General features: G+C 33.3%; 2 protein-coding genes and 1 long non-coding RNA gene across 3 annotated transcripts in view; 1 reads left to right on the top strand and 2 right to left on the bottom strand.

Annotated features, from left to right (window-relative positions):
* Positions 1-1,626, top strand: part of LOC109150869 — a 28,728-nt gene extending 27,102 nt beyond the window's left edge. Inside the window, exon 4 of the long non-coding RNA XR_002049238.1 lies at positions 1,409-1,626. This is a non-coding gene — a long non-coding RNA (uncharacterized LOC109150869). The remainder of the gene's footprint in view (positions 1-1,408) is intronic.
* Positions 1-12,856, bottom strand: part of LOC109150859 (putative late blight resistance protein homolog R1B-16) — a 123,243-nt gene that overhangs the window by 51,916 nt on the left and 58,471 nt on the right. The window contains exon 2 of the mRNA XM_019298833.1: positions 5,665-5,674. Coding sequence (XP_019154378.1) covers positions 5,665-5,674 — 10 coding nt within the window. The remainder of the gene's footprint in view (positions 1-5,664; positions 5,675-12,856) is intronic.
* Positions 2,614-3,884, bottom strand: LOC109150865 (probable disease resistance protein RF9). Its single transcript, XM_019298848.1, has 2 exons — positions 3,120-3,884; positions 2,614-2,719 (listed from the first exon to the last, which is right to left on the bottom strand). Exons 1-2 carry the CDS (start codon positions 3,828-3,830, stop codon positions 2,630-2,632), a joined length of 801 nt encoding a protein of 266 aa, XP_019154393.1. The 5' UTR covers positions 3,831-3,884; the 3' UTR covers positions 2,614-2,629.

The raw sequence follows: 12,856 nt of genomic DNA on the forward strand, positions 1-12,856 counted from the left end.
AGATTTCACATTTGTGCTTAATGTTGGTTTGGAATGCAGAAGCATGGACCAAGTTAATTAATCTACATACTTAATTAAAATTAACATGACCTAGTTTGTCATTCCACTTTTAGAGAAAACTCTCTAATTTCCTGACTCAAAAACGATTTGGAAGTCAAGCTTGTTCAATAATGAACCAGAAATCAAGTTCTTCCATAACTCTAAGCACTTACAAAACGTTATTATCATCAACTTTAATATGCAAACTTGAATACTTAAATATGGAGTTAATATCCAATATAGTCATCGACTATAGTGGTTTTACTCCATTTAGTCCTAAATGACTTTTTGCACTCAATTTAGTCCTCGACTTTGATGATTTTACACAATTTAGTCATTTTGTTAAAAATTCTGTTAGTTGACTGTTAGAAATATGGTCCTAATGGTAATGTATCATCCTTATCCCATTTGGGATGATTCCTTCTTCTCCTTATTAAGGAAGGGCTTAGGGAAGGAATGTTAGACAAATATTTATTTACTCCGTATTTATTCATTTAGGGTTGAAGTTGATTTGTGTACGAAGATTTGCGTTTCTGTGAAGATCTTAATAAAGGGAAGAAGAAAGAATCATCCAAAATGGGATGAAGAATGAGAAATTACCATTAGGAACCTATTTCTAACAGTCAAGTAACAGAATTTTTAACAAATGACTAAATTGTGTAAAATCATCAAAGTCGATGACTAAATTGAGCACAAAATGTCATTTAGGTCTAAATTGAGTAAAACCACTATAGTCGAGAACTATATTGGGTATTAACTCCTTAAATATGCAATCTTCAACAACTAAATATGCAAACCTGGTAAATTTTATAAAATCAATGTAAAAGTTAAATTTTAAATCCAAACCGTAAATGTTAGACCGTGAGTAGTAAAAAGTAAATCATTAAACCAAATAAAATCAAAATATTAGTCATAAACTCTAAAATCGAAGCCTAAGTGCAATGTACTCTCTTATTTTTGTAAGTGCAATCCTTTAATACTAAATGTGCAATATGTTAATACTCAATGTGCAAAATGTTAATACTAAATGTGCAAAACTAGAAAAGTCTACAAATTGCAGATTTTAGTATTCAAGTTTGCATAGTAAAAGTGGTCATAATTATGAAAATATCATTTTTTTTTTAAAATAAAGAAGCTAATTCATTAATCATAGGCTGAAACGTTTACAATAAAGATCGATGGAATGGTTAAACATTCCTTACAGTCAGACATAGAAACAACTTCCGTAGCAATGCTAAAAAAAACTTGATTCGCAGACTGTTTCACAAATTTGAACTGGATTCTTTGGAGGAACTTAAACCTTCTTTAATGATTTGGTCAAACGTACCCAAGACAGATAGTGGTGGAATAGTCTTGCACACCACATGAGTATCTATTTCCATTCTTCTATCCATTGACAATATCTCCATCGGGCTGAACTGCATATCATAGTTCAGAGGAGTCTTTTTTTCGTGGTCATGTTTGTCACCCAGGATGAGATTCACATACGTCATGACCAGTTATATCGTTTCACGCTTTATGAAAAAAGAACTCGCCAAGTAAACGAGAGGAAGTAACTCGTCAAAACAACGAGAGAAAAAACACAGAAACGACAAACAAATTAAAATTAAACCAGTAAAACAAAGTAAAGGGAAATAACCGTGCGAAGGCAGAGAATGAAAGAAAAAATGGTGAAGGCAGAGAAAACAATGAAGGCGGACGCTGTTTGCGGTGGAGATGGCGGTAGGGGAAAGACGATTGGACGCCGCCTCCGATCCACTTGTTTCACGGAGGCGGCGACCGTGTAGGAAGTTGAGTAGTCGAAAAGCAGAGACGAGAGAGAATTAGGGTTGGCCTCTCATATCATGTGTTTTTCTAATCTGATATGATCTATATGATTTTTTTCAGATGTAAGGTTGAGATGAGTTCTTAGTTTTCTCATAAGGACTTGTTTTCATTTGATCCTATAAATGAGAACAAGTCAAATGACAAAAACATCTCTGCTCAAAACAATAAATAATATGGAATATTTTTTTATATATAAAAATTTAAATTAATATAAAATAAACAAACATGAGGTAGCCAAGACTTTGTGGTCTAGTGGCACCAAAGTTGCACTCTCATATGGAAGGGTGTGCGTTTTCGCCTCAGTGGAGAACAGATACTACATTGTAACAGAGTCAGTAGCACTAAAAAACAAACAAACATGAGGTAGTTTTGGCATTTAATACATTTAGTTTACTCTGGCTAAAAAAAACAGTTTTGAGACTTGAGATGGAGAAATTCAGCTAAGATCCTACAAACTACAATGCTATGATATGATGTGGGTGCAACAGAATATTCAGCCAACTTCAATTCAATTCTTGGCTAATCCACACTCTCACACACACAAAAACAAACAAACAAACAAATAGAGCAACAAAACAGTAGTTGAGGCATTAGATGAAATTCAGGTGTTGATAGATGGATAGAGAAAAATAAGAGAAAATTAAAGAGATAATGATTATTCATTGCAGTGCAGAGCAGCTTTATATATTGCAACCAACAAACAAATTCCCACCACCAAAATCTCTAGAAACAAACTAACAAACTTTAAATGAATAAATAAAAATTATTTTCCCATGCAATGGCAGCAGCATCCATCAGATTTCTGAGAATGAATTGCCCGCTGAGACCATTTCAGCTCACCGCTATGCACATTCTCCGGGCCTTCCTATATATATATTTCCAAAAAGGGAAAGCAATAAGCTTAATTCATCCATTTTTCTTTAATTTGAGACAAAAAAAAAACACCAAAATAAACACTAGTTATATCTGCTCATACAACATACCTACATACTGCTATTCGTTCATCACTCTCTTCCTCCTAAAACCGCTTACGCCAAGTCTGGAAATAATAAATTCAGTAAAAAGAAGAGGCGAACGCACAACAGTTAGATAGCTAAGGAAATATGAGATAGAGAAATTAAAAAAGAAATAGATGTGAAAGAAAACATATCAGATCAGATGATTATCCATTGCAACCATCAGCCATAAAAAATTCAAGTAGTATGAAGTGCATGTTAACTGGTGAGAGATATATCAGAGGGATAGAAAGAGACCAAATTATTTTCGGAACGAACAAGGAGGGCATCATTTCCATAGTTGTTGTTTTGCTCTTCTTGAATCCACTTTGCAGAAGCCACAAGGGAATCCCAACATTCGCTTAATTGAATCAATGCTAGTGTGGTGATATCGGCAAAACCACGAGGAATTTCTTTCAACCAATAGCACTCACTAATCTCTAAACATTCGAGCATAGGAAAATGGTCACCCACAACATTCCAACGTTGCAAATTTGTTTTTTTAATTACCAACCTCTTCAATCGATGGAACCCTACATCAGATGTCGTCTCCCACTTTGGGCCTCTACAAGCATCTATCAATTTTAGAACCTCCAGATTAGGCAACATACTAATAGCGCTCAACTCACTCCAGCGCAGATTAGACTTCAACAAGCTGAGCTTCTTAAGATTTGGTAAACAAGTTGCCCATGGGATGCTACACATAACAAGGTTGACACCCTCCCACCTTCTGATGCTTAGTTTCTCAAGCTGCTCCAAGTGCACAAAATTATAAAACCAATCTTTCCTATAAACAGAGTATCCACCATCAACCCCCAATGTTTTTAAATTCGGAATCATTGTAAACAGATCCTTTGTACATAACTTAGAATCCAACCAAGATATATTCTCTAAGTTTCTATAAACAACTGACGGAGTTTCTAATGAACAAATACTTCCACTAATGCAAAAATTCCTTAATTGTGGCATTTTCCAAATTCCAAATGGCTCAAAGGAATATGATATAACATCATCCCCACTAACAATCAAACTTTGCATAGTCCAATGCTCAATGAGCTTTATCTCAGAAGGCTTATATACGGACAAAGCAATGTATCTCAAATTAACAAGATTTGCAAGCAAATGTAGGTCTATAACTTCACCCCAAAATCTACTTCTCAAGTCTACTACTCTTAGTAGTTTCAAGTGTGAAATTAGACATCCCACAACTTCACCCCAAGAACAGTAAAGATGATGATTAAAGTGAAAAGAATGAGGTTTGTGAAAGCACTCATCTTCAAACATGACTTTATTACTGAAAGATCTTGATGTATGACTTATCCAACGACAAGGTTTTTTATCTCCATTGACGTTCAAGAGATTTTCAAGTCTAGCTTCTCTCAAGCACAAATCTCGCAACAGATCATGGATCCTTATTCTCTTCATTTCCCCATTATAGCTTTGTTTGCTAACTATTACAAGACTTCTATCAACAAGATCTTGCAAGCATTCCATAGCCACTTTCTCCAAATTCACATGCTTCACAGTGCTCAAAAATCCCTCTGCTGCCCACAACCTAACCAACTTCTTCACAGAGATCTCATAGTCTTCTTCAAAAATTCCAAAATATAGAAAACATGCTTTTAAGTGGTGCGGTAATTGGTTGTAACTCAAATATAGTATTCTGGAACATGCATCACTAGAATCACCCATTACACTTTTTGCAACATTCTTCCACCTTTTCTCCTCCTCTTCTGTCTTGGAGAGAAGACTAGCTACTATAGTTATAGCTAGAGGTAATCCTTTACATTTCTTCACTATGTCTCTACCAATTTGCTCAAACACAGGAAGGAATTCAGTTTTATCAAAGACTTTGCAAAAAAGATTCCAACTTTCATCGGCATCTAAGAAAGGCATGTTAAGAGGAGAGTTACCTGAGCTAGCATATTCTGCCACCTCTCTTAGTCGAGAAGTCAATAGTATACGGCTTCCATTATTATCATCTGGAAAGCATCTTTGCACACTATCCCAAGCAGCAGTGCTCCATATATCATCCATCACTATCAAATATCTCTGTTCCTTCAAGTGTTTACGCAGGCGTTCAGCTAATTGGTCTTGGTTAGTGCTCTGTTTATTAGGTAATTGGACTTGCTCAGTGCTCTGTTTATGGAGTTCATCTCCTGATGCTGCAATAACACAACTAAGAAGACATCGGAGCATTTGTTCTATGTTATACTCTTGGGATACAGTAACCCATGCTAGCTTGTCGAAATGAGAAGTAATTGATGGATGTTCATAAACTCTGTGTGCTAAAGTGGTCTTGCCTATTCCTCCCATGCCAACAATTGAAACAACTTGTCTCCCCTTAGTTGTTTGTTGCGCGAGCAGCTGATCCAATATCTTCTCGAACAGCTTCTCGCATCCGACCATTCTACCGTCAAACTTTGAAACGTTTTGGAAATGTTACTCACAATAATTTTCTTGTGTACTAGATCATGCAGTGATGACCCTTTGACAAGCTGTAGTCCTCTTTGTTGGATCTGACCAAGGAGTGGAACATCAGTGAGTCTTTCGTTTTGTGATGAAGCCGCCTTTGCAATTAGCTGGTATTCAGTTTGAATCCTAATAAACTCATTGCTGCGATAATTAGTCTGTTTTTCTGCTTCTATGAAGATTTGATGAAGCCTGAGCAGGCAATCTATTATATGAAGAAGACTATCTTTTGCTAGATAAATGGTAGTCAACTCCATCTCAATCCTTTCTTCGGCTTTGAACCATACATCCCTCATCTCTGCCTCTAAATCTTTCATCGCTCCTGCATCATCATTGCCAATCTCAGATTCCTGAAGAACGTCCTGCAGCAAGAGAAGTTTTTTATGGAGAGAGAGCATCTTTTGTTTGACTTCTCTGAGCCGAGCAAGCTGCTGCTTTCCATAAAGCCTGGGGAGACAAGCCTTTATACCAAGACGCTTCGATGATGCTTCCAGCTCAATCTCTCTAATCTTAGCCTCAACAATTTGTTGCAGCAAGCCAAGACTTTCATTACCATCGCTGATCTGGTAATCAGTCAGTTATCCCAGCAAAAGAAATTAGGGAGTTCTGAGGCCTCAAGAAAACTCAGACCAGTTCTGTGTTATTTTCTATCATATTTTTTCTTCTTGTGACGATTAGTTCATAACATTGGTTCTATTGCCGGTGTCATGGGTGATCAACCTCCTAGCAACGCAATTTCTAGAGCTAAGTATGACGACTTGTCTGAAGCAATCATTAAATAAAATAATTTAGATCTCAAAAAAAATTTTAAAAATTGCACCCTCCACCCATTTATTTTGTCTGGTTCGGTTAAGCAGATTGAATTGAAATTATTTTCAATTTAATTTTCATAATATTAAGTTTAGCTACGGGACCTTTTATGGCGGAGGCTTATGCGTGCAAGGAAGCCCTATCTTGGCTACGAGAACGTGGGGTTATGGAGGTGGTACTTCGGACGGATTGTTTGAACTTATGTCACGCCCTTTCTACTTCAGCAGCGGAGTTTCACTCTTATGATGGTGTAGCTGTTTCAGCATGTCGGGACTTGATGAGTCTTTTACATTCTTGTTCTGTTATTTACATTCCCCGTACGTCAAATGTTTTAGCTCATTCGTTAGCTTAGGCAGCCTTATCTCAGGCAAACTCTATGCTGTGGGAGGATGTTCCTCCTGGGTTTGTTTCGGCTTTGGTTGATTAATTATAACAGCATTTACCCTTCAAAAAAAAAGTTTAGGGGCGGTTTCTGGTGCAAAGAATCTCTCAGGTAAAAGATGTGGTTAAATCTGAGTCATTGATCAAATCTAGATCAATTGCTCAAATCAATGAATTTTTTTTTTAAAAAAAGGCGTTTTTATAAACCCAGAATATGCTACTGGTGTTCATCTGATCTCTTCTCTTTTGTGTTACTTTTGCAATGTCTTTTAACTGATTGCTGAAACATTATTGGAAATGGATAGTGGTTTTGTTTTAAGACTAAAAAAAAAAAACAAACAACAAAAAAAATAGATGCAAAGCACATTAAGGAAGAAACCAACGCACCTTAAGAAGGAAAACAAAGCACCTTAATTAAGAAGGAAAACAATGCACCTTAAGAAGGAAAATCACGCACATAAAGCTTTAGACCGACACACCTTAAGAAGTAAAACAACGCACCTTAAGAAGGAAAAGCACGCACCTAAAGCTTTAGGCCGACACACCTTAAGTTTCAACAAATGACGCACCTTAGGCACATAGACCACGCACCTTGAGAAGGAAAACAACGCACCTTAAGTTTCAATAATTGACGCACTTTATAAGCACACAACACAGAAACCACGCATCTTAAGCACAAAAACCACGCGCCTTAAATTAGACCTAGATGCAAAAAGATCAAATTGCCGTCCCTTTTTTTTTTTTTTTTTATCTGTGTTCAATTTGGGCTGTTGATTTTGATTAGATCAAGGGCTGAGATTAAACCCATCTCCGCACATGAAGCCTATTACCGCATTTGATCTCTATTCTTAGTTTAGTGTGTGTGTGTGTATATATGTATATATGTATGTATATATATATATATATATATATATATATATATATATATATATATATATATATATATATATATATATATATATATATATATATATATATATATATATATACTGAAAGGTTCCCGTGCGGTGGATTAATGTGCATGAGATTTGTACTCAATGTGCGTGAGTGTTGTGCTTAATGTGCCTGAGATTTGTACTTAATGTGCGTGAATGTGTAAAATGCAGCAAAAAATATTGATGTCAGCTTCCTTCTTCCCTATCCCAGTAGCCATTTGCCCCCTCCCTGATGATGATGATGCGAAGGCGAGCTATGGTGGTTAAAAATTATGGGAATAATACAACAGAAATCCACACTTAGCTGCTGTGCAAATTTTACTGTGCGTGCGTCATTTATATAAACATTCAACTGAAGATAGCTGATAATCCAGAATCCATGGCCAAATTGAAGGAAGAAGTAACAAGAAGCTTGGGCGATAATGTGCGTGAGTATTGTGTTTATATAGGAAACCGTTCAGGTGAGAACCGGTTGCCTTGGAGAAAAATCAGAACCACTCACAGCCGTCCACGTGTCTAGATGATGATGATGATGATGATGATGATGATGGTGATGGTGATGGTGATGGTGATGGTGATGGTGATGGTGATGGTGATGGTGATGATGATGATGGTGGTGATGGTGATGGTGATGGTGATGGTGATGGTGATGGTGATGGTGATGGTGATGGTGATGGTGATGGTGATGGTGATGGTGATGGTGATGGTGATGGTGATGGTGATGGTGATGGTGATGGTGATGGTGATGGTGATGGTGATGATGATGATGATGATGATGATGATGATGATGATGATTATTATTGTTATTGTTATTATTATTGTTGTTATTATTGTTGTTATTATTGTTATTATTATTATTATTATTATTATTATTATTATTATTATTATTATTATTGTTATTATTATTATTATTATTATTATTATTATTATTATTATTATTATTATTATTATTATTATTATTATATAACAAATAACAACACTATTATCGCTAAGCACCTTGTGTTCAGATGGCATGTAGTGACATTTCTCATGTGGAGGTAATGAAATCAAACCTCAGTGGAGGCATTGTTGACTCTTTGTGTTTCATTAGGTTGAGAAAGTATGTTTGAACAGATATTATAAAAAACATACACCACCACTTATTATTATTGTTGTTGTTTTGAATTACATGACTTTGATGAGTTATTTTGATATCTTATTAGTTATTTTTTTATTATATTTAAAATTGTTATTATATTATTATTATTATTATATATTATTATACATGTTGTAATATTCTAAATAAAATAATTAAAATATTTAATTATACAATTCTACTCATTTCAGAAAATGAACCAAACACACTAAACTTTAAAAGTTTGGAGGTATTCAATCATGACTTTCATAGAGTTTTAAAGACTTTTATAAACTTTAAAAGTTTGGAGGTATTCAATTAAAACTTTTAGAGAGTCTTTAAAAGTCAGACGGTATTCAATCAAGATTTTTAAAGAGTCTTTAAAAGTCGTGTGGTATTCGATTAAGACTTTTAAAGAGTCTTTAAAAGTCATGTGGTATTCAAAAAGTTATAAACTTTTGTAGACTTTTTAATTTTAGGACTTTTGTAGACTTTTCATTCTCAAATATAAATAGTTGAAATCCAACCATCAACCCCAAGATTTCAAAATTTTATTTCTAACAACTTTGAATGTTTTCTCTCTCTATTTAAACTCCATTTTCTCCCTATTTAAACTTTATAAACCTATCTAAATTCAATAAAATTATTCTTTTTCTTCATTATCCTATATTTTCCTCATACCTAAACTCTACCGATTTTTCTCTCTCTCCTAAACTTTACAATCTTCCTCTAAAAATTCGAAATAATATTATTTTTACTTCATTATTGCTTGCTTATATTGATTTTTATTTTTTCTATGAATTTTTATCCCTAACTTTCTCTAATTCTTCCTAAATACATGAACAAAGCAAATTTTTCATCGTCAAATTTTAGTATATGTTTCATAATATTCATATAAATACTTATATATTTTGATTTTTATTCTTTTTATTTTTATATTCATAATATATATTTTTATTTTCTTTAACAACAAGTTACTACGAATAGCAAACTACTGTTCGCAACAATAATTTGGGTTGCAAACAGTAGCACCTTGTTGTTGTTCGCAATGTCAAATTGCTATTGCAAATAATAGTTCTTTGCGTGATGCCTAACAATATATAAAAAATTACTAATATTAGATTTTTATTTTTTTATTTTATGAAACATGTAATTATATTTTTAAATATTTTATTTGATCGATTCTTTTATTATAAATTTTATTGTTCAATATTGTTAGGAATTTCTAATGAAACAGTTTTTTTTTTTTTTTTTTTTTTTTTTTTTTTTTTTTTTTTGTTTTGTTTTGTTGATGTTTATTAATAATATATATAAGTAATTGGCATATAGTCTCAGCATACTATGGATAAAATTAATACTGTTGAGAATGTTATGTGGGTGAACAACTATATAATAAGAAGAATTTTATGATATATTATAAATGTTTTGTAAGAAAATTATAAATGATAAGAATCAAAATCGTTGAAAGTTTGTAAGAATGTATTCAATTTAGAACTTCAATAACTTTTGTAGACTTTTTAAAATAAAAAGTTGATAAAAGTCTATGAATATTTTTTATATAAACTTTTATAGAGTCTTATAAAGTTTTAAAGAGTTTTGAACGACTCTATAAAAGTCAATCAAAGTTTATTAAAATCAATCATTTTAAAAGTCTTTAAAACTCTACAAAAGTCATGATTGAATACACCCCCATAAGACAGTTTTTCAGAATGCAACCAAACACTGGAAAGGGATATGACTCATTTTCCAGAAGTCATTTTCCTGCTTTACAAACGGACCCTTAATGTGAATATAAAATCACACACAATAGAAATTTAATTAAGATGAATACCTTTAAATCAAAGAGTTCAATAGTTCCTTCTCCTAGCCATGATGATGGGGGATCAGAATCTTCAATAACCTACCAGTACTGGTGCCTCACTAGAGATTTGGCAGTATTGATGAATCCTTTCATAGAAATAATTTTTGTTTTCAAGCTTGCAAAAGCTAAGATCTTCTTCATTTTAAATTGATAGATCTTGATCATTATGCATTATTCTTAAATATGTAAAGTTAATTTTAATTAATTTAATAATATTATATTTAAATGTGAGATATTTACGCATTAACATTAGATTTTTTCAAACTCAGCAAAGGTAAGTTAGTTCAATTAGTTGCTCTTTTTTTTTTTTTATATTAGATTGTCTTCAATTATGCTATTAACGTCAACATCCTGTCTGCTAAAGGTGTTAACTCCTAGTAGTGTAATTCATACGCAAAGTCTTCAAATCTACAAATCAATTCATCAATTGAATACTCAACTTTGAGATTCGTATTCAGATCAATTTCTTATAAAATGATAGTTGTAAGTTGATCTTCAATCAAAATTGCTATCAGTTGTTCATCTCTCTTGAAATATTTCTGTTTCACATTCTCTCTTTTGATTTCTTTAAATCTCTTGGCGTCTGTTACTTCAGCTTCTTGAACAGAGAATATATAGAGAGTTTTGAATCAGTTAGAAAAATCTAACTAATTTGATTCCTTTCTTGAGATTGAATCCGGACGCTTCATTTCTCCTTTGACTTTGATTAAATCCAGCGTTCTGATTTAATTTGTTCCTTTCAACATATTGAGTCAATATATAACCGCTCATTGTAATGTAGATCCTGTTGGAAACATTCAAAGCTAAGCTAGCTAATTTCTTGGATCATGGGATACACGTGTCACACCTCCCTTCTCTTATGCCTTTCCATGGCTAAAACCGTAGTAGGCTGTTAGATTATTCACTATAAAAACAACATTTTACAATGAGAAGAGACACACCAAAAAGATGAATACAACTTAATTCTTTCATCTTGTATTCTCTTGGTCTGAGCACTGAGTCAGGTTCATCTATGCTATAGTTGGTGCGAATTAAGTGTAGTTAGTCTGTGTAGCCTGTTGAAAGTGTGCCAGGGTTCTGACTGCACCATTACTGGCAAATAATGGTTTTAAGGTAGTGTTATTATAACACGACACAGATTTCCTTTTAGCCATACACCAGTTGTGTCCGTGTTTCTTAAAAGGTTTAATTTTCAGCCCGCGCGTTGACGTTGTGAATATTATCCAACAATTAAAAGCGTTAATTTAGCAACAGTCAACTACTCGAATCATGGAGCAGATTATAATAATTTTCTGATGACATGATGGTGTAGCAACAACAGAGATTAGCAGTGGAAAGCAACAACTTCATATAGAACAATACTGGTGAAGCACTTTGCTTCGGCTCATGTGTAACCTTTAAGCAAGGGAGTACAACAGAAATAATTATTGGGTTCATATCGGAGCTTTGACCATACTCCGATGAGGTTTGTCTCATCATATTTCAATATGACACATGATATTTATATTATAATAGACTATCATATGGAAATGATTATTTTGAGCACAAGTAGTCATATATTATTGGGCATTGACCTTATTCCCTTCAAACTATCATAATGGCATAATTCAGAAGATGGTTTGCCTATATCTTTGCATCCATTTGATTATTATGTTTTGAGAGCATTTGAAACGTGAAATATATATTGTGACAAACATTTTAGAAATCACCATTTCATATTTTATTTGGTGAGTGCTTTGAATATTATAGAGAAAATTAACAGCGGTGTACACAATGATAAGTGAATTATTATTATTATTATTCACATATATGAGCTTTATGATTTTGTTGTGTTAGAAGTGTTGATTTAACACCACTGCTAAGTGATTAAATCATCAATCTGATTTAAAGCTTATAAATTGTGTACTTATGCACATATCGAATTTATAACATTATGTGTTATATTGTGGATATGTTACAAACACTGTACTATTTAATGAGACACATATATGTTGTATAGTCACTTAATCTTAAATATTTGAATTATGTACCGAGACTAAATTCTAAGGCTTTACTCACATTGTGCTGATAGCATGGAAAAGTCATCCTTCTTGAATACTCTGTATAGGAAGATGGTTTTTAATTAAACTTCGGTTTCACCACTCGATCTGGGAGTTTTTAAGAAGTAGGGTGTTGATCATGCAAGCTAGTTAGAGCGCCACTTGATCTTCACCTGAAATGAGGTTGACTTTCATATGTTGTTAAACAATTAAAGCCTTGCAATAAAAATTGTTGAAGTACTGCAACAGTAAGATTGATCTGCATCACATGAATGCTTTATATGAGTTTTAAATTTCCTCAAGTGAAGGAAAAGTTGTGCAAGTGGAATAACTTTGAGTATTAAAGTTATACTTGTTGAATTCACTGTATTGAAATATATGTC

This window comes from Ipomoea nil, unplaced genomic scaffold (genome assembly GCF_001879475.1).
Source record: "Ipomoea nil cultivar Tokyo-kokei standard unplaced genomic scaffold, Asagao_1.1 scaffold2280, whole genome shotgun sequence".
NCBI classification, from domain to species: domain Eukaryota; kingdom Viridiplantae; phylum Streptophyta; class Magnoliopsida; order Solanales; family Convolvulaceae; genus Ipomoea; species Ipomoea nil.

Excerpts from the sequence above, each read along its gene's own strand:
- LOC109150865 (XM_019298848.1), bottom strand. The coding sequence starts at position 3,830 with ATGCCACAATTAAGGAATTTTTGCATTAGTGGAAGTATTTGTTCATTA. Across the intron at positions 2,720-3,119 it reads TTCGTTCCGAAAATAATTTG|AATGTGCATAGCGGTGAGCT; the intron begins GTCTCTTTCTAT and ends GAAGGCCCGGAG.